The sequence below is a fragment of the Micromesistius poutassou genome, assembly GCF_964030765.1.
Source record: "Micromesistius poutassou genome assembly, contig: SCAFFOLD_3135, whole genome shotgun sequence".
Classification (NCBI taxonomy): domain Eukaryota; kingdom Metazoa; phylum Chordata; class Actinopteri; order Gadiformes; family Gadidae; genus Micromesistius; species Micromesistius poutassou.
The window spans coordinates 12,121-32,991 of NW_028180401.1; the positions used below are offsets into that span (position 1 = coordinate 12,121).

Here is a 20,871-nt window from a genome sequence, read left to right on the forward strand (position 1 = left end):
GCGTCAGCCGACCACAATCGGGTGACCAGACGTCCCCGTTTTTGGCTGCCTGTCCCTGGCTCAATACAGAAGAAACCACCTGTCCCCGTTGTTTTTGAAGACACAGCCAGGCACGTGCACACATAGGGCCCTAGGGGTGCTTGAGCCCCTGCCCGTTTTGCCTCGTATTAAAAAGTGCCCTCTGAGTGTTCTTCAACAATCGCGCCCGCAGTAGCGCTCGTCCGCGATCCAACCCCCCCCCCCCCCCCGTCAACAATTCGGCTCCTGCCCCTCAAGACTCCTGTGCACGTCCCTGCACTAAAGAATGTGTTAAATGTCAACCCCAGACCTGCTGAGAAACCAGCGGACTTCACAATGGTGACTTTACTGCTCATAATTGTTTATTTTGTATTCCTTCAAAACAGAAACTTCTCAGCGACAGTGTGATGAAAACCTTGCTGGCGGTCGCAGTGAAGGCGGCAGACATCCTCAAGGTCTGTTGAGGCCTGACAAATGTCTCCCTCTGTCCGACCGCCTGTCCGTCCGTCCGTCTCTGTTGGAGAATAAACGGTAGAGCTGTGTCATTGTGATTCCGCCACCAGGGAGCGCCAGACAGCCTTGTTGTACTGAGCGGCTGTGGGACGTCTGGTCGACTGGCTTTCCTCGTAGCGGTAAAATCCACTTTGTAATACCGCGTATAAGTTACACTAATATATAGTAGAACTTATAGTTCAATTTATTTTTTATTAGGTTTGGAGTTAAGTCAGAATGGGTTGCATTAAAATAGACTTCACTGACAATGAGTAGTAATTCTAAATTCAATATACATACATATATTATATTAGCCTATGCAAGCAGCTTGGTTAGGTAAAAAAAAGATGTGTAGACAAGTTCATGTGTGTATTGTATGGTAATTTGTGTGTGTGTGTGTGTGTGTGTGTGTGTGTGTGTGTGTGTGTGTGTGTGTGTGTGTGTGTGTGTGTGTGTGACACCTCGGTCAGACACACTTCAACCAGCTGTTGAGGACAGCGGGTCAGAGTCCCGTCTTCGTGGACCTGACTGCAGGGGAGGACACGTGAGTCCAGCTCCTACTGTTATATAACAGCGCTGGAGATGAGCTGAGATCCTCACTGTGCTTATGGGACAATAAGATCAGCTGAGTGGAAGGACACAGCTGCAGTGCAGTGGTTGAGATGGAAACACTGTCAGAAAATGTTCCTCAAAGGACCTGATGGTCTGTCTCTCTCCTCCATCAATCTAAATCCTGAATCCAAGTGTTTCATCTGAAGCTAAATCGTACATAAATCTTTAACTATAAATATAAATCTTAAATCCAGCGGTAACATACAACGTGCAGCTAAAACTAACAGCGGCTCTGCAGGTCTGACCTACAGACAGACAGACAGACAGACAGACAGACAGACAGACAGACAGACAGACAGGAGTCAGAGCTAATTAGTATATGGAGGAGAATTAGTACATCTGTTGTATGGATTTAGGATTAGATTCAGGATTTCAATTTAGATTTAGGGTTAGATTTAGATTTACATATAAGATTTATATTTAGATATAAAATGTAGATTTATATTTAGGATGTAGATTTAGATATAGGATTTAGATTTAGGTTACCTACCTTAGATTTACCTCCTCCCCGTACCTCCTCTGTGTGTGTGTGTGTGTGTGTGTGTGTGTGTGTGTGTGTGTATAACATATGTAGTCTTACCATTGATGAAATGTTTAGTAGTGACTGTGTGTGTGTGTGTGTGTGTGTGTGTGTGTGTGTGTGTGTGTGTGTGTGTGTGTAACATATGTAGTCTTACCATTGATGAAATGGTTAGTAGTGACTGTGTGTTGTGTGACTTGACTAAACCCTTTTGCCTTCACTACTATTTCACACATTTTGACCGCATTTGATAAAGAAGAAACCCTGTCCTTTGTAGCAGTTAATGTCTTTGTATGGAGCAGAGAATCACGTTCAACACAGCTGGCCCTCACCAGAGCTGTGTCCAGAACTTTGGAGGAGTAATCTCGTTCTCTGAAACGATTGTACATCTCTTTACTTTTAGTGTCAAACTCTTGATCGTTGTGGCAGATCCTACGTAACCTCTGGAATTGTCCGAATGGGATGTTCTTAGTTAGTGAAGGTGGATGGAAACTTTTAGCATGTAGCAACGTATTTTTATGTGCCTCCTTTCTGAAGAGGCAGGGATTGTGTTGAGGTGGAGGAGGAGGAGGAGGAGGGGGAGGGGGGAGGAGATGGGGGGTGTTGTGGGGTCAGGGGGGAGGTGGGAAGGAGGAGAGATGGCTGCAGTGAGGGCGGGGGTGGGGGGGACAAGGGCTGGTTCAACCTGTTGACAAAGTCATTCAGCTGGTTGGCCCTCTCCGTTGTCCCCCCTGTGGCTCTGGTCTGACCTGTGATGCTCCTCACACCTTCCCAGACCTCCACCTTTCTCCTGTGGCTGTCCTCAGCCTCCCTCACACGGCGTGTCACCTCCTGCTGTGCTGCCTTCATGGCCTCCCTGCTTCTGAAGGCAGCCTTCTTCCTGTTGAGGGCAGCAGTGACTTCCTGCGTTACCCAGGGCTTGTTGTTAGGGTAACAGGACAGTCTTGACAGGGGAGGCCTCTACGTCCTCACCATGCGGGTTGGTCAGCCCATCCAGCCTCTCGGGGCTCTCTCCATCTGACCACCTTCTGATGGTGCGGGGTGTCACCGGCTGTTGTTGGACCGGGGGGGTGGACAGTGGCTGTAGATGGACCAGGTTGTGATCAGACTCCCCAGGTGGGGGGGGGAGTGGCTCTGTAGGCGTCCCTCACATTAGCATACAGGCGGTCAATTGTCCCGTTGTTTCTCCTAGGACAGTCTACAACCTGGTGGAAACCAGCCGGAGTAGAGTCCAAAGTCACATGACTGAAGTCCCCAGAGGTGACCATCCGGCCTCAGGGCTCAGTCTGCAGCCCCGCTGTGACAGAGTGGATCTTCTCACAGGCGGCGGTCCGCTGAGGAGGACGTGGACACGGTGATCACGTGACTAACCTCCCTCGGCAGCTAGTGTGGCCGCAGGCTGACAGCTAGCAGTCTCTACGGAGATGTGTCCTGGGTTACACCAGCCGTCGTTGACATACGTGAGGAGTTCTAGATAACCCAGACGGTACGTTGTGTTGTTTCCAGTTCCTTTTATACTTGTCTTTAAGAAGGCCGTCTCATCTCCGTACACGGGGAGTGGGGTCGGCCTGGCGGTTGTCAGTGCACTCGGTTCTATGGACGTCTTCACTGCACCGACGGCGATAGATTGTTTCACTTCTTATGACCAATGGACCGATTGTAAGTGGCTCTGGATAAAAGCGTCTCACACACACACACACACACACACACACACACACACACACACACACACACACACACACACACACACACACACACACACACACACACACACACAGGCCTGCCTTTACCTGCCAGTAGGCCCTGGGGCTGAGGTCTCGTAGGCCCCCTGAGAGGAGGTCTTACAATTAAAATGTGTAAATGTCATGTGTCTAGAGCAGCGGTTCCCAAACTCTTCTGGCTCACGGCCCTAAACATATTTCTCTCCATCCACGGCACCCCTGTTTTTTCAATTTTTACTCTCAACCTCCTTTGTGCCATATTTGTACTTCATGCCATTTAATTTAACCTTTGTGATATGATGGACAGACCATAACTGCTTTTATTATAGGCACTAAGGCGGGTTTATCTCATTTTCGTTTGTATCATAGTTTATCAACATTATTTTACAATGTTGCGTTGCGATAATGAAGTGTACTGTAAATGTTAACAACAAGCCTTTGACCCTGGCTCTAACTTTAAATTTGGTTTGTCATCAAAGTCAGATCGTGTTTTATTGTGTACTAAAGGTGAGATTATTGTGGTGTGTACTAAAAGTCAGGTTGTTGTGTTGTGTTGTGTAGTGCTGTGTGTCGCCACACGTTTGCCCTTCACAACTTAAACACGTAGTTAGTTCATTTGCTTTCCCAGCTCCTCTTTGTTTGTGTTGGTAGCTTAGTCACGTCACGTTGTCAACAGTGGGTACATGGAGCACAACATAGTGGGTCATAGCTAGGGTTGCCAACTCCCAGACTTTCAAATACGGGACACCTCTTGATCGAGATTGTTGAGGGGGGGGGGGGGGGAGAGAGTTATGCGCGATCGCGGGCAGACGCGTTCACGCGATTACGACCTGTGGAGTATTGGATTGAGCACTCGGTGCTCAACTGTGTTAGACGGTCATTACTTCGGGGTTCGGTGGTTGGCTGCGTGGGTCTGGCTATTCAGTGTGTTTATAGTGCGCCAATAAAGTAACTGGCTCGTACTGCATCCTTGCCTCCGTGTGTTCATACGCTTAAGCAACCCACGGGTTTTATTAATGCAACGATAACCGGCATTACATAAAGGTACAACACGACCCCAAAATACGGGACAAAGTGCGTCCCGTATCAGTTCATTACGGGACAGGTCTTTTAGTTGCCAAATACGGGACGATCCCGTATTTTACGGGACGGTTGGCAACCCTAGTCATAGCCTGTCCAATGCCACGCTTATACTCATACTGAGCCAGTATCCTGTGTACTTATACTCATACTGAGCCAGTATCCTGTGTACTTATACTCATACTGAGCCAGTATCCTGTGTACTTATACTGAGCCAGTATCCTGTGTACTTATACTCATACTGAGCTAGTATCCTGTGTACTTATACTGAGCCAGTATCCTGTGTACTTATACTCATACTGAGCCAGTATCCTGTGTACTTATACTCATACTGAGCCAGTATCCTGTGTACTTATACTCATACTGAGCTAGTATCCTGTGTACTTATACTCATACTGAGCCAGTATCCTGTGTACTTATACTCATACTGAGCCAGTATCCTGTGTACTTATACTCATACTGAGCCAGTATCCTGTGTACTTATACTCATACTGAGCTAGTATCCTGTGTACTCATACTGAGCCAGTATCCTGTGTACTTATACTCATACTGAGCTAGTATCCTGTGTACTTATACTCATACTGAGCCAGTATCCTGTGTAACTATACTTATGATATACACCTGTGAAAGGTGTAGATAGTGTACATCGTTTTTATCTTTATTTTATTATTTTTATTTTATTTTGTATTTATCTCTTATATCTCTCTTTTGCTCTACTTTTGACTCTTAAGCTGCTGGAATGCGTGTGTGTGTGTGTGTGTGTGTGTGTGTGTGTGTGTGTGTGTGTGTGTGTGTGTGTGTGTGTGTGTGTGTGTGTGTGTGTGTGTGTGTGTGTGTGTGTGATACAGGTAAACCATGTAATCCTCTTTAGTTAGTTAATGATTGATGGTTTTACTGGTGGCTGGTGTTCAAAGTCTCCTTCCTCATTCGATCTGTCTTCACTGTCTTCTTTAGAACTGTGTTAGCGTTCGTCTCGGTTCTCAACTCTTACTTTGTGTTTTGGTGAACACCTGAATCTCTTCCTTCGACTGATCTTCATTTCCTTCTGTGCTGTAATATTTTCACACGACAAGGGGCAGGACACGTTTTCATCACGGAGAAGCTACGGTACAGCTCGCTAAATGTCATGTTTTCTTTAGATTATTGGTCGTATATTCTCACTGTATTGATATGTTCTAGATGAATCTATTTCCAGTCCCAGTTCAGTGTTTACAGGTTCCTTCTGTAAAAGAGACGTTGATCTCAGAGAGAGAACCTGAATAAAGGAATATGGGTCAGAACATCAATCACTAGTTCCACCGTGTTGAGGGCGTTTCATATTGAACCTCTGGTCCAGGAACCTTTATTGTGGAGGTTCAGTCTGTGCTGGAGTGAGGTCCGTTTGGTTGTGTTGTGGACTTTTATTGTGGAGGTTCAGTCTGTGCTGGAGTGAGGTCCGTTTGGTTGTGTTGTGGACTTTTATTGTGGAGGTTCAGTCTGTGCTGTAGTGAGGTCCGTTTGGTTGTGCTGTGGACTTTTATTGTGGAGGTTCAGTCTGTGCTGTAGTGAGGTCCGTTTGGTTGTGTTGTGGACTTTTATTGTGGAGGTTCAGTCTGTGCTGTAGTGAGGTCCGTTTGGTTCATGCTGTGGACTTTTATTGTGGAGGTTCAGTCTGTGCTGTAGTGAGGTCCGTTTGGTTCATGCTGTGGACTTTTATTGTTGGGTTTTATTGGTAACATTAGTTACCTATTGGTGGTTTGATGGCCGTCTATAAAGGTATAGCACACTGATCTGTAGACTCTTGATGCTCTAGTGACTTTGATCTACTGGAAGAGAGGTCAGTGTTCAGAAGTAAGGAATAATCCTAATAATGACATGTATGAGATCTAGACATATAGCGATAGAGTGTGTAGATCTAGACATAGATAGTGATAGAGTGTGTAGATCTAGACATAGATAGTGATAGAGTGTGTAGATCTAGACATAGATAGTGATAGTGTATAGATCTAGACATAGATAGTGATAGAGTGTGTATATCTAGTCATGCAGTCATTTCATTCATTTGGTACTCAGAATCCACAGAAACAATGTGTAGTTGTGTTTGTGTCCAGGTCTCCAGTCTACTATGGATGAGGAGGGAGAGGAGGGGGGTCCTACCTCTAAGACCACTCTGTCTGGGGAACATGGCCGCCGGAGCAAAGCTAAGAGGTAAGAAGAGGATCTCTCTGTCTGTGACTGTTGTCCATCTCAGAGCTCAGCAGTGATACATCATGACTCCATCATTAGTCTGAGTAACAGCTGTGTGTGTGTGTGTGTGTGTGTGTGTGTGTGTGTGTGTGTGTGTGTGTGTGTGTGTGTGTGTGTGTGTGTGTGTGTGTTGTGTTGAAGCCCAGCGCAGCAGCAGAGAGCAGACTCCCCTGGACCCAGCAGTGTCTCCATGAAGAGTGACAGCTCTATGGGTCTACGTCATAACTTTAAAGATGGAAATCAGTCTATTGAGAAGAGGTGAGGATTCATCGGAGATCATAAATATTATGTTCATTATATGATATAAGGATAACTTGTTAGTAACCGAGTGACACAGAACGCAGGTGGAGACGTTGATATCCGTTCTAACTCTGATTCACTCGCACCAGAACAACGTTACAAGTAGCACTAAACAGGTGTGTTAGAGCGCCCCCTAAGGCATGGGAATAACAATGCAACTATCCATTGCATAGAACAATAAAGGTACAGCTTCTATCAAACGTCCATAGATCCTGGTTCTTGTTTTTCCAGAAGAGTCCAGCAGCAGAGAGCGGACTCCCCTGGACCCAGCTGTGTCTCCATGAAGAGTGACTGGTCTATGGATCTACCTTACGGGTTTAAAGATGGAAATCCGTCTATTGAGAAGAGGTGAGGACTTAGAGAGTGAGCGGTCAGACATGGAGGGGGGCTTCTTCAGCGGTGGAGGGTCGGGGGGGCGGAGGCGGGACATGTTATGGTGGTGAAAGGCTGTGATTGGCCTCGTCACTCTGCAAGCAAGAGTTGCCAGATTGTTTTGCTCAAAGGTGACTCCGATCCGATTTCATTCAGAACAGTGTGAACAGCACAAATCACACGGAATCAGGTCTGTTCAATTGTGGTTTGGGCCACTTCCATACGCGGTCCTGAATCAGATACAGGAGGGATTTCTCTCACTGCGACCTCATGTTGAACAGTCGTATCGTAACGTGACTTTGACGTCACTCAGGGATGGGCAACTTTCATGATCAAGAGGGCCACAATTTTCATCATCACCATCAGAGGGCACATGACCGCGCTCTTCACCTAATCGGATATGAGAGAAGATACAAAAGAATAAAAAAGAAGAACAAATGATGTGTAGATATGTGTCTGTATCAGTGGTGGCTGGTGATGAAAGTTGTTGATGGGGCGTAGTCGTGGGCGGGGGTCTGGGGGTCCTCCCCCAGAAGATGTTGAATTTGGTAGATGTGATTTCCTGTATTCTGGTGCATTCTGGGGATGGCCACTACCTAAAAAATTTCTGATTCATAGCCTATGTATGTTAATTCAACCAACATACATTCATTTCATATTTTCCATGCTCAAATGTCATTTTTAACATGTCTATACTCTTGTTAAACGACAAACACAACAAGTGTTGTTTTAAAAGCCACATGAGTGATTCTTATTTTTCTCAGTGCAAAGGGCTCACATACATCATCATTCAATGATGGCACAAAACTGAAACAGTGGGCCAACATTAAGTGAACAACTAGCATCATAGTCAGTGCAGTTGTAGTAGTGGAGACTTAAGTTGAAATCTTTAGGAAACTAGAAATGTCTAGTTTCCAAGCAAACTAGACACATGGGTTTGCCTTTGAATTCTATGAAAAGATACTCTGCTTCTCATCTTGACTGTAAGGTACGGTTACTGTTGATCGAGTTTTCTAAATAAGACTTTGACAAAGCAGTTTGGTGTGTCAGTGTTGATCAAACAGATTTATAATTCTGTGATTCTAGTTCAAAGCATTAGGTTACTCAGAGCCAGTAATAACATCTCAGTAACAAGTTATAATATATAGATAGATAATTATGGACTTAAAAGCTGGAAACAAGTGAAATGCTCTCACCTAAAAACAGAAGAATTATCTTGTCAGTGTCAAAACTGCAGTGTGATTAAAAGCTGTGTGTGTGTGTGTGTGTGTGTGTGTGTGTGTGTGTGTGTGTGTGTGTGTGTGTGTGTGTGTGTGTGTGTGTGTGTGTGTGTGTTGTGTTGAAGCCCAGCGCAGCAGCAGAGAGCAGACTCCCCTGGACCCAGCTGTGTCTCCATGAAGAGTGACCGCTCTATGGATCCACCTGACCGGTTTAAAGATGGAAATCACCAACCTTCTAAGACGAGGTGAGGATTCAGCCGATACATCAGGGCTGTTCAACTGGCGGCATCACATATCACATTAAACAACATCCAATAATCTGATCCTCATGAGATAGTAGTTGGGTAGCTCTGCAACAAATGATCAAATAAAACGACTTCCACAAATCCTAACTTCCAGATGGTTCTTGTTTTTCAGAAGGAGGCAGCAGAGAGCAGACTCCCCTGGACCCAGCAGTGTCTCCATGAAGAGTGACCACTCTATGGGTCATCCTCCTGAACTTAAAGATGGACGCCCCTCCAGAGAGGAGAGGTCAGAGTTTCAGACGATAAAACAGACCAGTTAGTTGTTATCAGACTCTACTGATACCCATGTTTACAAGTCAGGAAAAATACAATAGATCCTGTGTGTGTGTGTGTGTGTGTGTGTGTGTGTGTGTGTGTGTGTGTGTGTGTGTGTGTGTGTGTGTGTGTGTGTGTGTGTGTGTGTGTGTGTGTTCTCCACAGACACCAGGAGAGGTCAAAGGTTACCAGTGCTCAGTCTGTACAGCAGCATCAAACAGAGAAGGAGATGAACCAGGAGGAAGTGGCCCACACACTGGGGGGCGGTAAGAGACTCTTACTTTGAAGACAGAGGAGACTATTATTTTGAAGGGCAGAAGAGACTCTTACTTTGAAGACAGAGGAGAAATTATATTTTTAAGGAGCAGTATGAGACTCCTATTTGTTCTTTTCGGACTGAATGACTTTTAACTTCAATGTGGAGACATCTTTCCTCTTTGGGGTTGAATGGTTTGATCCAGATATGTAGGGTTATTGTGGGTCTATCAGGTTAAATGGTTTGATCCAGATATGGAGGGTTATCGTGGGGGTATCAGGTTAAATGGTTTGATCCAGATATGTAGTTGTTATTGTGGGTCTATCAGGTTAAATGGTTTGATCCAGATATGGAGGGTTATCGTGGGGGTATCAGGTTAAAGAATGTTAAACATTATACTGCAGATCAACAGCAGAATAACTCAGTGGAATAGATGCAACACTATCTTGTTATATCAGCATAACAAGTCACTTTAGACTGATTCACCATCATTATTACTATCATTAGACCAATCATACTGCTGTGGAAATAATAGTCCTGAACATTTTGAATCTGTAACATGCAGTCGTTGTCACGACCAGCTTCTCCACCAAATATCATTGAGTTGATAATTTAACAGGAAATATTGACCTGTTTCCACTGATGTCACCTTCCACTAACTGATGTCTTCTGTTGTTTTCACTTTTAGGATCTGATGCTGTCGAGTGCCAACATAAAATCAAGTGTAGTTTGGAGAATAAGTACAGGAGTGTGTTTGAGGGAATCGCTAAAGCAGGACATTCAACACCTCTGAAGGACTTCTACACAGAGATCTTCATCACAGAGAGAGGCAATGGAGAGGTCAACCAGGAACATGAGGTCAGACTGATTGAAACAGCTTCCAGGAAACCAGCCTTAGAGGAAACACCAATCAGATGTGAGGACATCTTTAAACCCTTACCTGGAAAAGATCAACCAATCAGGACAATAATGACAACTGGAGTGGCCGGCATTGGTAAAACCGTCTTAACACACAAGTTCACTCTGGACTGGGCTGAAGGCAAAACTAACCACGACATAGACTTCACATTTCTCCTCACTTTCAGAGAGCTGAATTTACTGAAAGGGAAAGAGTTTAGCTTGGTGGAACTTCTTCATCACTTCTTTATTGAGACCAAAGAAGCAGGAATCTGCAGATACGACCGGTTCCAAGTTGTCTTCATCTTGGATGGTCTGGATGAGTGTCGACTTCCTCTGGACTTCCAGAGAAACCCGATCTGGACTGATGTCACAAAGTCCACCTCGGTGGACGTGCTGCTGACAAACCTCATCAGGGGCGACCTGCTTCCCTCCGCTCGCATCTGGATAACCACACGCCCTGCGGCAGCCAATCAGATCCCTGCTGAGTGTGTTGGCATGGTGACAGAGGTGAGAGGGTTCACCGACCCTCAGAAGGAGGAGTACTTCAGGAAGAGATTCAGAGAGGAGACGGTGGCCAGCACAATCATCTCCCACATCAAGAAATCACGAAGCCTCCACATCATGTGTCACATCCCAGTCTTCTGTTGGATCACTGCTACAGTTCTGGAGGACTGCTTCGAAACATCCCAGAGAGAAGAAGAGATGCCCAAGACCGTGACTCAGATGTACAGCCACTTCCTGAGGGTTCAGTCCATACTGGGGGACAGGAAGTATCATGGCAGAGCTGAAACAGATCCACACTGGAGTTCAGAGAGCAAGGAGATCATTGTTTCTCTGGGAAAACTGGCTTTTAACCAGCTGGAGAATGGCAACCTGATCTTCTACGAGGCAGACCTGGCAGCGTGTGGCATCGATATCAGAGCAGCCTCAGTGTACTCAGGAGTGTTCACCCAGATCTTTAAAGAGGAGTGTGGGCTGTACCAGGCCAAGGTCTTCTGCTTTGTCCATCTGAGCCTCCAGGAGTTTCTGGCTGCCCTTTATGTCTTTAAGCACTTCATAGACACTGGGGTCAATCTGCTCTCAGAAGAACAACCAACCTCCAGGAAAGATGAACTCCTCCTCTACCAGAGTGCTGTGGACAAGGCCTTACAGAGTGAGAACGGACACCTGGACTTGTTCCTCCGCTTCCTCCTGGGTCTCTCTCTGGAGACCAATCTGATTCTCCTACAAGGTCTACTGACAGGAAGTGGCTCAAAGATCACTCTGATTAAAAAATGTCTGCTGGGACAGACAGAAAATGAGAAAACAGTGTCTTACATCAAGGAGAAGATAGATGGAGATCTCTCTCCAGAGAGAAGCATCAATCTGTTCCACTGTCTGAATGAGCTGAACGACCGTTCTCTAGTGGAGCAGATCCAACAGTCCCTGACATCAGGAAGACTCTCCACAAAATCTCTCTCTCCTGCTCAGTGGTCAGCTCTGGTCTTCATCTTACTGTCATCAGAAGAGGAGCTGGACGTGTTTGACCTGAAGAAATACTCTGCTTCAGAGGAGGGTCTTCTGAGGCTGCTGCCAGTGTTCAAAGCCTCCAAAACATATCTGTAAGTTCACTAATAACATGTATTACAATACACACAACACTATATACATAAAATTTAATATAATGTATATATTATAATATATACTAGAATATAAAAGGTATAATAAAATACAAATCGTATCTCTACGTTCACTAATAACATGTATAACAATACACACAAGATAATATACATAAAACTAGAAAATAAAAGTTATAATAACGTAGAAAAGATCTCTGTACGTTCAGTGATAATGTATTATATTATGCACAACACAAAATAATTAATACTATGATATAAAAGCAGTAACGATTTGTTAACAAACTCCCCAATCATAACAATCATAAAAAATAAATGATAATAATCAACAGTTATTAAGGCGAAGTGAATAGTGTTCACGGATTCACTATTCACAGAGCCTGAGGTGAATCATTGTTTTATATAAACTACACGTGAACACTCCAAAAATAAACAAGATTACACTTTTTGCCGGGATTTATTTGTTTTATGAGCGGTTTATTTGTTTTTATTAGCGTGACGAGACGACCGTTACGTGCTCCCCAATATCCCGAGTTTGAGATCTCAATCTCGGGATATTGTCCAATATCCAGAGACAGTGAACCAATCAAATTGCTCCATCTGAGGAGGTTCACGTGTAGCATATACTACATTTAAATATCCAATGTTTTAAACATTAGTTAAGCCAAAAACACTTTTCTAATAAAGATGAAGACAATAACTTAATTATGTTAAAAGTAAAAGTTACACAGATTATTAAATTAACATTTATGGATTGAATGTATTTCTATCAATATAACATATCTAAATAAAGTTTTCATCACGTCCTTTTATGTTAACAGTAAAAGATGTAAGATATTTTAATCGCAGTTCCTAACATGTTGTGTTTATTGTGTGTGTGAAGGCTGAATGGCTGTCATCTGTCAGAGAGATGCTGTGAAGCTCTGGCCTCAGTTCTCAGCTCCAACTCCTCTAATCTGAGAGAGCTGGACCTGAGTACCAATGATCTGCAGGATTCAGGAGTGAAGCTGCTCTCTGCTGGACTGGGGAGTCCACAATGTACACTGGAAACTCTCAGGTCAGTTTTACTCAATGGTCAAACACTTACAGCACAAGTTACACATCAGATGACATTGAACAGATTTACCTCCAGAAAGTTAACAGGTCTAAATAAATAAGTAAATGATGTCGTCTCAGGGCTGAGGACGCATTTTCTACTGGCTACAATCTTTTTCATTTGGTGGCAACCTAAAAAATGTGCACCCCTTTATTAGACGTGAAAATGTCCTTGGTCACCTCCCATCAGTGGCGGTTTCAGGAACGGGCGAAGCGGGCAGCCGCCTGGGGCGGCATTATTTCATGACACATGGGGGGCGGCACGAGCACACGAGAAAAAAGAAAATCATCCGCACCGCAAAGTGGTTTTCTATTATCTCTCATATCACTGTGGGGGGAGTTGGCTCACCGGCGCCCCCTCTGGCTGCAGGCGCCCTGCTCCCTGAGGAGGGGAAAGGGGAGGGGGGGGGGGGACAGTTCACCTCTGGGTCTCCGTAACGGACAAGGGGGGGACGGGGGTCCACTGTTAGCGGATTGAAATCCTTATTGCAGCCTGCAGGGTTATGTGATCAACATACGGAGGAACGCGGTCGCTGAGCTGCCCCAACATGAGACGTTAAACTCAGCTAGAACCGCCGCCCACCATGTCCACCATCATCCAAAACGTGATGTCAACAGACCAACAATAGTCTGAAAGCCTACAGAGACTATAGATAGTTAATGTGATGATCATGTTATTAAAAATAGACTTGGAGCAATGATTTACAAACTATCTTTTTGGGAGCATGCTTTTGCAAGTAGTTCGCCGCCCCTCCTGCCCATATGGACGGCCCGGTACAGAGCAACACTCTAATGGAATGAGTGGCTCAAGTCAGGCACACCTCGAATTTCTTGCAATTGAGAGGGGGGGGGGGGGCGCTCGGAGGGGGTCTCGCCCGGGGTGTAATTCAATGTAGAACCGCCACTGCCTACCATCCATCTGTGTCCATTCATGTGAACAGATTCACTCACTTTAAAAGGGTTTAAGTTAATGTTTTGAATGCATAGGGGGCAGTGCTTCATTTGAGCCAGAACACGCCGGAACATGTTCCAGCACCTCCTGGGTCACTGAAAAATGAATCGCCTAAATGAAAAAAAACTATTACTGTTTGTGTGTAGAGTGTGGTTTTCTGTCTAGTTAGTCTTTATTCCCCGCTGAAGTTCCACTAAAATCTAGTGTTTGCATTTTAGTTTTGAGGTGAAAGATGGTAAAGAAAATGTGCACCCCTTTACCCTTTAGTTGTTTTTTACTCTACTCTAAAACTTTACAGTTTTAATGATCAAACAGTTAAGTTCCACATCAGAGGACGTTGAAAAGACTTACCTCCAGAAAAGTAATAGTTCACGTGTGTGTGTGTGTGTGTGTGTGTGTGTGTGTGTGTGTGTGTGTGTGTGTGTGTGTGTGTGTGTGTGTGTGTGTGTGTGTGTGTGTGTGTGTGCGCAGGTTGTCTGGCTGCCTGGTCACACAGGAAGGCTGTGCTTCTCTGGCCTCAGCTCTGAGCTCCAACCCCTCCCATCTGAGAGAGCTGGACCTGAGCTACAATCACCCAGGAGACTCTGGAGCTGCGCTGCTCTCTGCTGGACTGGAGGATCCACGCTGGAGACTGGACACTCTCAGGTATGGAGAGGACAGCTCACCACTCAGGGACAAAGTCTCCTACAGGGATTCAAGCCGCTGCTAGATGAAGTAGTTTGAAAAGGCAGCTGTAACTCATGTTGTGTAGAACGTGATGAGACAGCAGATGATGAAGGTGAATGTTTCAACATGCTGCTCTCACTTTGTTTCCCCCCCAGTGTGGAGCACGGTGGAGTGTGGAGGCTGAAACCAGCTCTAAAGAAGTGTAAGTGTCTGTTTGATTCATCACAACACACACTCACTATTGGGATGGAAAGTCCATCCACACAGCAGGAGGTGACGTCCGCTCATTCACATGTGGACTTGTGTATCCGTATGTCTAGCTATGTTTGCCTGTGTTGATGTGTGTCTAGTATGTTTGTGTAGGTGTGTGTACGTATGTGTACATGTATGTATGTGGACAGGGATTGTTTATGAAGAACGGCAACGCCTCCCCCTCGGCCAGAGAGGCGGGGTTTGGCAATGTAACTGTAATTGGAAGGAGTGGCTTGATTGAGAGCGTAGAAGTCCAGGGGCTGTTGCCATGTTTCACAGAGGAGGAGCAGATCCATGTTATTGTCCAGTAGCAGTTCAGATATAACGGGTGATTTGTTGTAGAGGGAGCGACAGTTCAGCAGTGCGAGGGAGATGGATGGGGGGGCAGGGGAGGGGGAACGGAGGTTAGTGAGGTTGGCAGTACGGCAGGTGGGGGTGACGGGGGGGCGAGAGTTAGTCCAGAGTGAGGGGATGGGTGAGCCATGGGGGAGGTGTTGGTTGCGAGAGGGGCCAGAACCTGGATGGATGTAGCGGCGTCGGCGGAGGATTCCGGCTGTGCTGGCTGCAGGGGCAGCAGCAGCAGAGAGACGATGGTTATTGTTGAGGCGGTGAAGGTCAGCGGCGGTGTAGCTGAGTGGGCCAGAAGTTGGTGGAGTAGAGGAGAGAGTCCTAAGAGTCTGGAGTAGCAGGAGTGATAATCCAAGGTGGAGACGAGACATGACGGCGGATGAAAGAAGGCCGGGTAGTATATTGGTGGTGGCTAGTAGCTGATTGGCTAGAAGCAGGGAGGCAGTGAGTTGTGTGTTGTTGCGTAAGACTTGCGTGGATTTCTGACTAAAACTTTGCGGACGCCAAAATCTGGAAAGCTGATGCTCACAAAAAAATCTGGATGTATCAATCCTTGCGTAAGCACGATTTCACACAGATTAACGTGAAATTGAGCGCACATGCACGAGCCCGTCTCTCCACCCATTTCCATCTCCACCCGTCTCCTCCCTCATTTAATATGCTAATTCGTATAAATAAACCTGCAGTAGTGCGCTCGTTAGGAGAAAGGAGAAAATGGAGAAAGGAAGAAAAAATAACTTTAGTGAATGCGAGGTGGAGGTGCTGATTTCGGAGGTAGAGGCCAGAAATAAGATCTTGTTTGGCTCTCTTTCCTCCGGAATCAGCACCAAAAGCAAAAAACTGGCGTGGGAAAACGTTGCCGGGTCGATCAATGAGGTTGGGGCCGAAAGCCGAACTGTGGCCGACATTTAAAAAAGTGGTCGGACAACGTCCACTATTGTAGTCCACTATTGTAGTCCACTGTTGTAGTCCACTATTGTAGTCCACTATTGTAGTCCACTATTGTAGTCCACTATTGTAGTCCATTGTTGTAGTCCATGAGGGAGAGAGAGAGGCCGTTTCTCAATTTGCGTTCTCGTGAAACGTCATCAGTCGTAGCCCAAGTACTGTTCCAATTCCAAGTACGCATCAAGTCAAGTACAGTTGTAAAACCCGTGTGTGTTCTCCATGCGTTCTTAAACTGGCCGTTCCACCGAGGACGCATCGGAGGTGACTTGTGTGGACTTGGACCGTTAAATATCCCAGGATGCATTTCGCATTACCATGTTTTAAAATATTAGTATGTAAGCTATAATAATAGGCTATATATAGGAACATTTGACATATATAACAAAAATGTAGGCCTATTCATTCAAAATATTGACATACTATTTTAAAATTAAAGAGGCTGGGGTTTTGTTTAATATAATTTGTTTTTATTGTATAAGTCGCTGATAGAGGAAACCCATCACAACGGCAACGAAAATCTTGGTCGGATCCATCCGATCGTGTGTGTGTGTGTGTGTGTGTGTGTGTGTGTGTGTGTGTGTGTGTGTGTGTGTGTGTGTGTGTGTGTGTGTTCTAATCTGTGTCATTTGTCGCTCATTCGTTATTATTATTATATCAATAGTCTACTCTCCAACTACATAGCCAGTTAGGCACGCGCATCTGTACCCTACATATAAAAAGTTGTGTGAATAGCTTATACACACGATAAGCATATCTTTTCATTTATATTCATTCAAAATATTGACATACTATTTTAAAATGAAAGAGGCTGGGGTTTAGTTTTATATCATTAGTTTAAATTGTTCAGTAGTGTATGCCTACATGAGGCCGTAAAGCAGTTAACAGAGCTGAGGTGGTGACGTCACAGGTGCGTACTCGCGTCCTCGGAAGTCTGTACTTGGAAGTCTGGACTTGCCAAGTACGCACTTCCAAGTCCGCGGGTCCGTAGTTTGCGTACTTGGTATTGAGAAACGGCCAGAGACTAACGAAGACCACACTACCCTCCACCACGTGACTTTAACCAGACTCCTCCAGAGTGCTGTGATGTCCACTGATTGCTCAACGAGCAACAGCTGAGGCAAACGGCTAGAGTGAGACCAACTGAGAACGAATCCGGAGTGAAACTAAAACTGTGATTCTGAAAAAAGTATAAATGATATCGAAATTCTGATCAAATATTATTGAAGATACAAATGTGTAGATTTGTTTAATAGTTTGAATGATGGTAAACGGTTGAATTTTGACCAAGTTATGATGTCTTAAGTGGATGAAGAGGATGAAACATGAATCGTGTGTGTGTGTGTGTGTGTGTGTGTGTGTGTGTGTGTGTGTGTGTGTGTGTGTGTGTGTGTGTGTGTGTGTGTGTGTGTGTGTGTGTGTGTGTGGAGAATGGCGGAGCTATTGCGTGTGTAGAAGAAGAAGAAAAGTAAGAAAGTATGTAGACTATAGCTTAAATATTACAGAGGATTAATCAGCTCATCATGATGAACGTTTTGATGTATAATATGTGTATGTTGTGTAAATACTGCGGGAGTAGATTCAGTGTATACATTTTTCATTGTTTTGACTGGGACAACCACTCACACACACATGGGATTTACATTTACGTTTAACTTAAAACATCTTATAAACAATATGCACTACTATTTCTAAAGCTATAGCACACTAGTCCACTATAGTAGCTATCATCTGATATGATTTAGTCTTTCTATGTAAATTTTTGTAGAGAAGATGAACGTGAAACAGGAAGAACAGTACTAGTGATGATGATGATGATGATGATGATGATGATGAAGATGCAGAAGGGTTCAGTAGCTCATCATGTCTTGTTCTCCGTCAGATGCCTGTGAACTCACACTGGACCCAAACACAGCCCACAGAGAACTCTCTCTGTCTGAGGACAACAGAAAGGTGACGCGGGTCAGAGAGGACCAGTCGTATCCGGATCACCCAGAGAGATTTGACTCCCATTACCAGGTGTTGTGTAGAGAGGCTCTGACTGGCCGCTGTTACTGGGAGGTAGAGAGGAAAGGACCTGTTGATATAGCAGTGACATACAGAGGAATCACAAGGAGAGGAGGGGGTTATGACAGCAGGCTTGGAGGGAACAACGAGTCCTGGAGTCTTTATTGTTATGATGGTCGTTACTCTGCCCTGTACAACGGTAGAGAGACAGCCATACGTCTCCCCCCCGCTGGCTCTACCAGAGTAGGAGTGTATCTGGACCGGCCTGCTGGCACTCTGTCCTTCTACAGAGTGTCCCCAGGTGGAGGAGGGTCCTCAGACACACTGACACACATCCACACCTTCAGGACCTCCTTCACCCAGGAGGACCTCCTCCCTGGGTTTGGGTTTGGGTGGAGGGTGGACGGGACCGGGGCCTCACTGTCTCTGTGTGAGTTATAGTCTCTCTCTCTCTCTCTCTCTCTCTCTCTCTCTCTCTCTCTCTCTCTCTCTCTCTCTCTCTCTCTCTCTCTCTCTGTGTGTGTGTGTGTGTGTGTGTGTGTGTGTGTGTGTGTGTGTGTGTGTGTGTGTGTGTGTGTGTGTGTGTGTGTGTGTGTGTGTGTGTGTGTGTGTGTGTGTGTGTGTGTGTGTGGGAAAAAAAAAAAGGATGGCCGGGACGGACACACACAGAAACACACACACACTGCTTTTTCGTCAGTCTCTAGGGCAGTTATAGTCTCTGTCTCGCTCTCTTTCTCTCGCATCTTTCCCTCCCCCCCGTCTCCCCCTCCCCCCCGTCTCCCTCTCCCCCTCCCCCTCCTCCCCCCCGTCCCCGTCTCCCTCGTCTCCCCCTTCTCCTCCCCCCCGTCTCCCCCTCCCTCTCCTTTTTATGGGGCTTCCTAAAAGTCTTGTCTTCACTGTCTCTGTGACTCTCTGACCTCCTCCCTGGGTTTAGGGTAGGGGAGGGTCTGTCTCTGTCTCGGGTCCTCAGCGTCTCTGTGTGAGTTATAGTCTCTCTCTCTCTCTCTCTCTCTTTACGTCCCATGCGGCGTCCCGTCCGGCCGGGACGCCGCATGGGGGACACACACACACACACACACACACACACACACACACACACACACACACTGCTTTTGCGTCAGTGTCTCTAGGGCAGTTATAGTCTCTCACTCTCTCTCTTTTACTCTCTGTCTCTCTCTTTTTTTCTCTCTTTCTTTCTCTCTTTCTCTGTTTCTCTGTTTCTGTCTCTCCCTCTCCGCCGGGGACCGTCTCCCCCTCCCCCCCGTCTCCCTCTCCTCCTCCCCTCGTCTCCCTCTCCCCCTCCTCCCCCCGTCTCCCTCTCCCTCTCCCCCTCCTCCCCCCCGTCTCCCTCTCCCCCTCCTCCCCCCGTCTCCCTCCCTCCCGTCTCCCTCCCCCCGTCTCCCTCTCCTCCTCCCCCCCGTCTCCCCCTCCCCCCCGTCTCCCTCTCCTCCTCCCCCCCGTCTCCGTCTCCCCCTCCCCCTCCTCCCCCCCGTCTCCCTCTCTCCCTCCCCCCCGTCTCCCCCTTCTCCTCCCCCCCGTCTCCCCCTCCCTCTCCTTTTTATGGGGCTTCCTAAAAGTTGATGATGATGAATCATGAAAGGAAGAGACTTTAAGGATCTCCCATAGGGTTAGCTAAGCAGCTTTTATTAAGATCTCATTTTTAATTTGAAATGTATATTAAATACCTATTGATGGTAAATGTTTTTTTATGCAACTATATATTTGTAATTTTCAGACATAAACATGTTTGTTCTATGGACTATGATATCATCATTGTTGTCCTAATCAGATTTTATATTTCATTCATAATAACCAAGAGGTCTATGGGATAATGCTGCATGTTGTAAATGACTTTAAACTGAATCTTGATTCCTTTTGTTCTGTTGGGAACCAAACGGCCGCAGAACATGTTCAGTTATTAAAGATACGTGCACACCTGTTTATGATTAGTAAAGTCTGCAGCTTCTATTGTTTCAGTCCTTGTGTTTATTGTGTACATGTAAGGGACCATTTTTCTGTTGTATTTGTTCATGAAGCATAATGATAATAAACAACTCAGTGGATCAACTGAATGTTCTCGTGTGTTCAGCCCATCGTCATTCTCCTTTTATTACTAAATAATACTTACATAAGTGCCTTAATAATAATAATATATTAATCAGAAATTATAAATAAAACAACAAATGTTTTAGTCTCTCTCTCTCTCTCTCTCTCTCTCTCTCTCTCTCTCTCTCCCCCTCCTCCCCACCTTCTCCCTCTGCCCCCCCCCCCCACACACCTCACCACGGTAACATCCCCCACCCCCCCCCCCCACGGCATGTCGGACTGGCGGCATGTCGGACTGGCGGCATGTTCATTAATGAGCGGCCCGTGGGTGTACTTTATACGTTGATCATGCCATGAAATTGAACAAGAAAACAAAACCAATGTAATAATTGGAATGACGTAAAAAAGAGCCTACGGTACATTAAGTAAATCTGTGTATTGTTTTTTGTTAACAGGGACCATGTATAGAACAGGTTCTATACCAGGGTTAGCTGAACAGCTCACCTGGTAGGATATAGTTTGTGCGATAAACCACAGACCGAGATAGAATTCCCTTCAAACATTGTTTGAAGGGCTAGTGCACCCCCTGGCGGTATAAGGAGGCATTACACTCGCTCACCCACCCACAAATATCGATCTTTACAAGGGTAGGTAGACTCTCTCTCTC

General features: G+C 45.7%; 1 protein-coding gene and 1 long non-coding RNA gene across 8 annotated transcripts in view; both read left to right on the forward strand.

Annotated features, from left to right (window-relative positions):
* The window catches only part of LOC311370841, a 35,389-nt gene that overhangs the window by 10,492 nt on the left and 4,026 nt on the right, over positions 1-20,871 (forward strand). The window lies entirely within an intron of this gene.
* Positions 288-18,681, forward strand: LOC311370842 (NLR family CARD domain-containing protein 3-like). Of its 7 annotated transcripts, none has more exons than XM_084489143.1 (15): positions 288-650; positions 981-1,054; positions 2,835-3,128; positions 5,398-5,550; positions 6,534-6,630; positions 6,811-6,927; positions 7,201-7,317; positions 8,687-8,806; positions 8,979-9,092; positions 9,287-9,387; positions 10,066-11,878; positions 12,777-12,950; positions 14,412-14,585; positions 14,762-14,808; positions 18,034-18,681. In XM_084489143.1, exons 5-15 carry the CDS (start codon positions 6,548-6,550, stop codon positions 18,597-18,599), a joined length of 3,426 nt encoding a protein of 1,141 aa, XP_084345269.1. In that variant the 5' UTR covers positions 288-650; positions 981-1,054; positions 2,835-3,128; positions 5,398-5,550; positions 6,534-6,547; the 3' UTR covers positions 18,600-18,681. The 7 variants fall into 7 exon arrangements, with proteins under 7 accessions (XP_084345269.1, XP_084345266.1, XP_084345263.1 ...); XM_084489140.1 differs by lacking the exon at positions 7,201-7,317 and having other exon boundaries at positions 288-473; positions 582-650; XM_084489137.1 differs by lacking the exon at positions 7,201-7,317.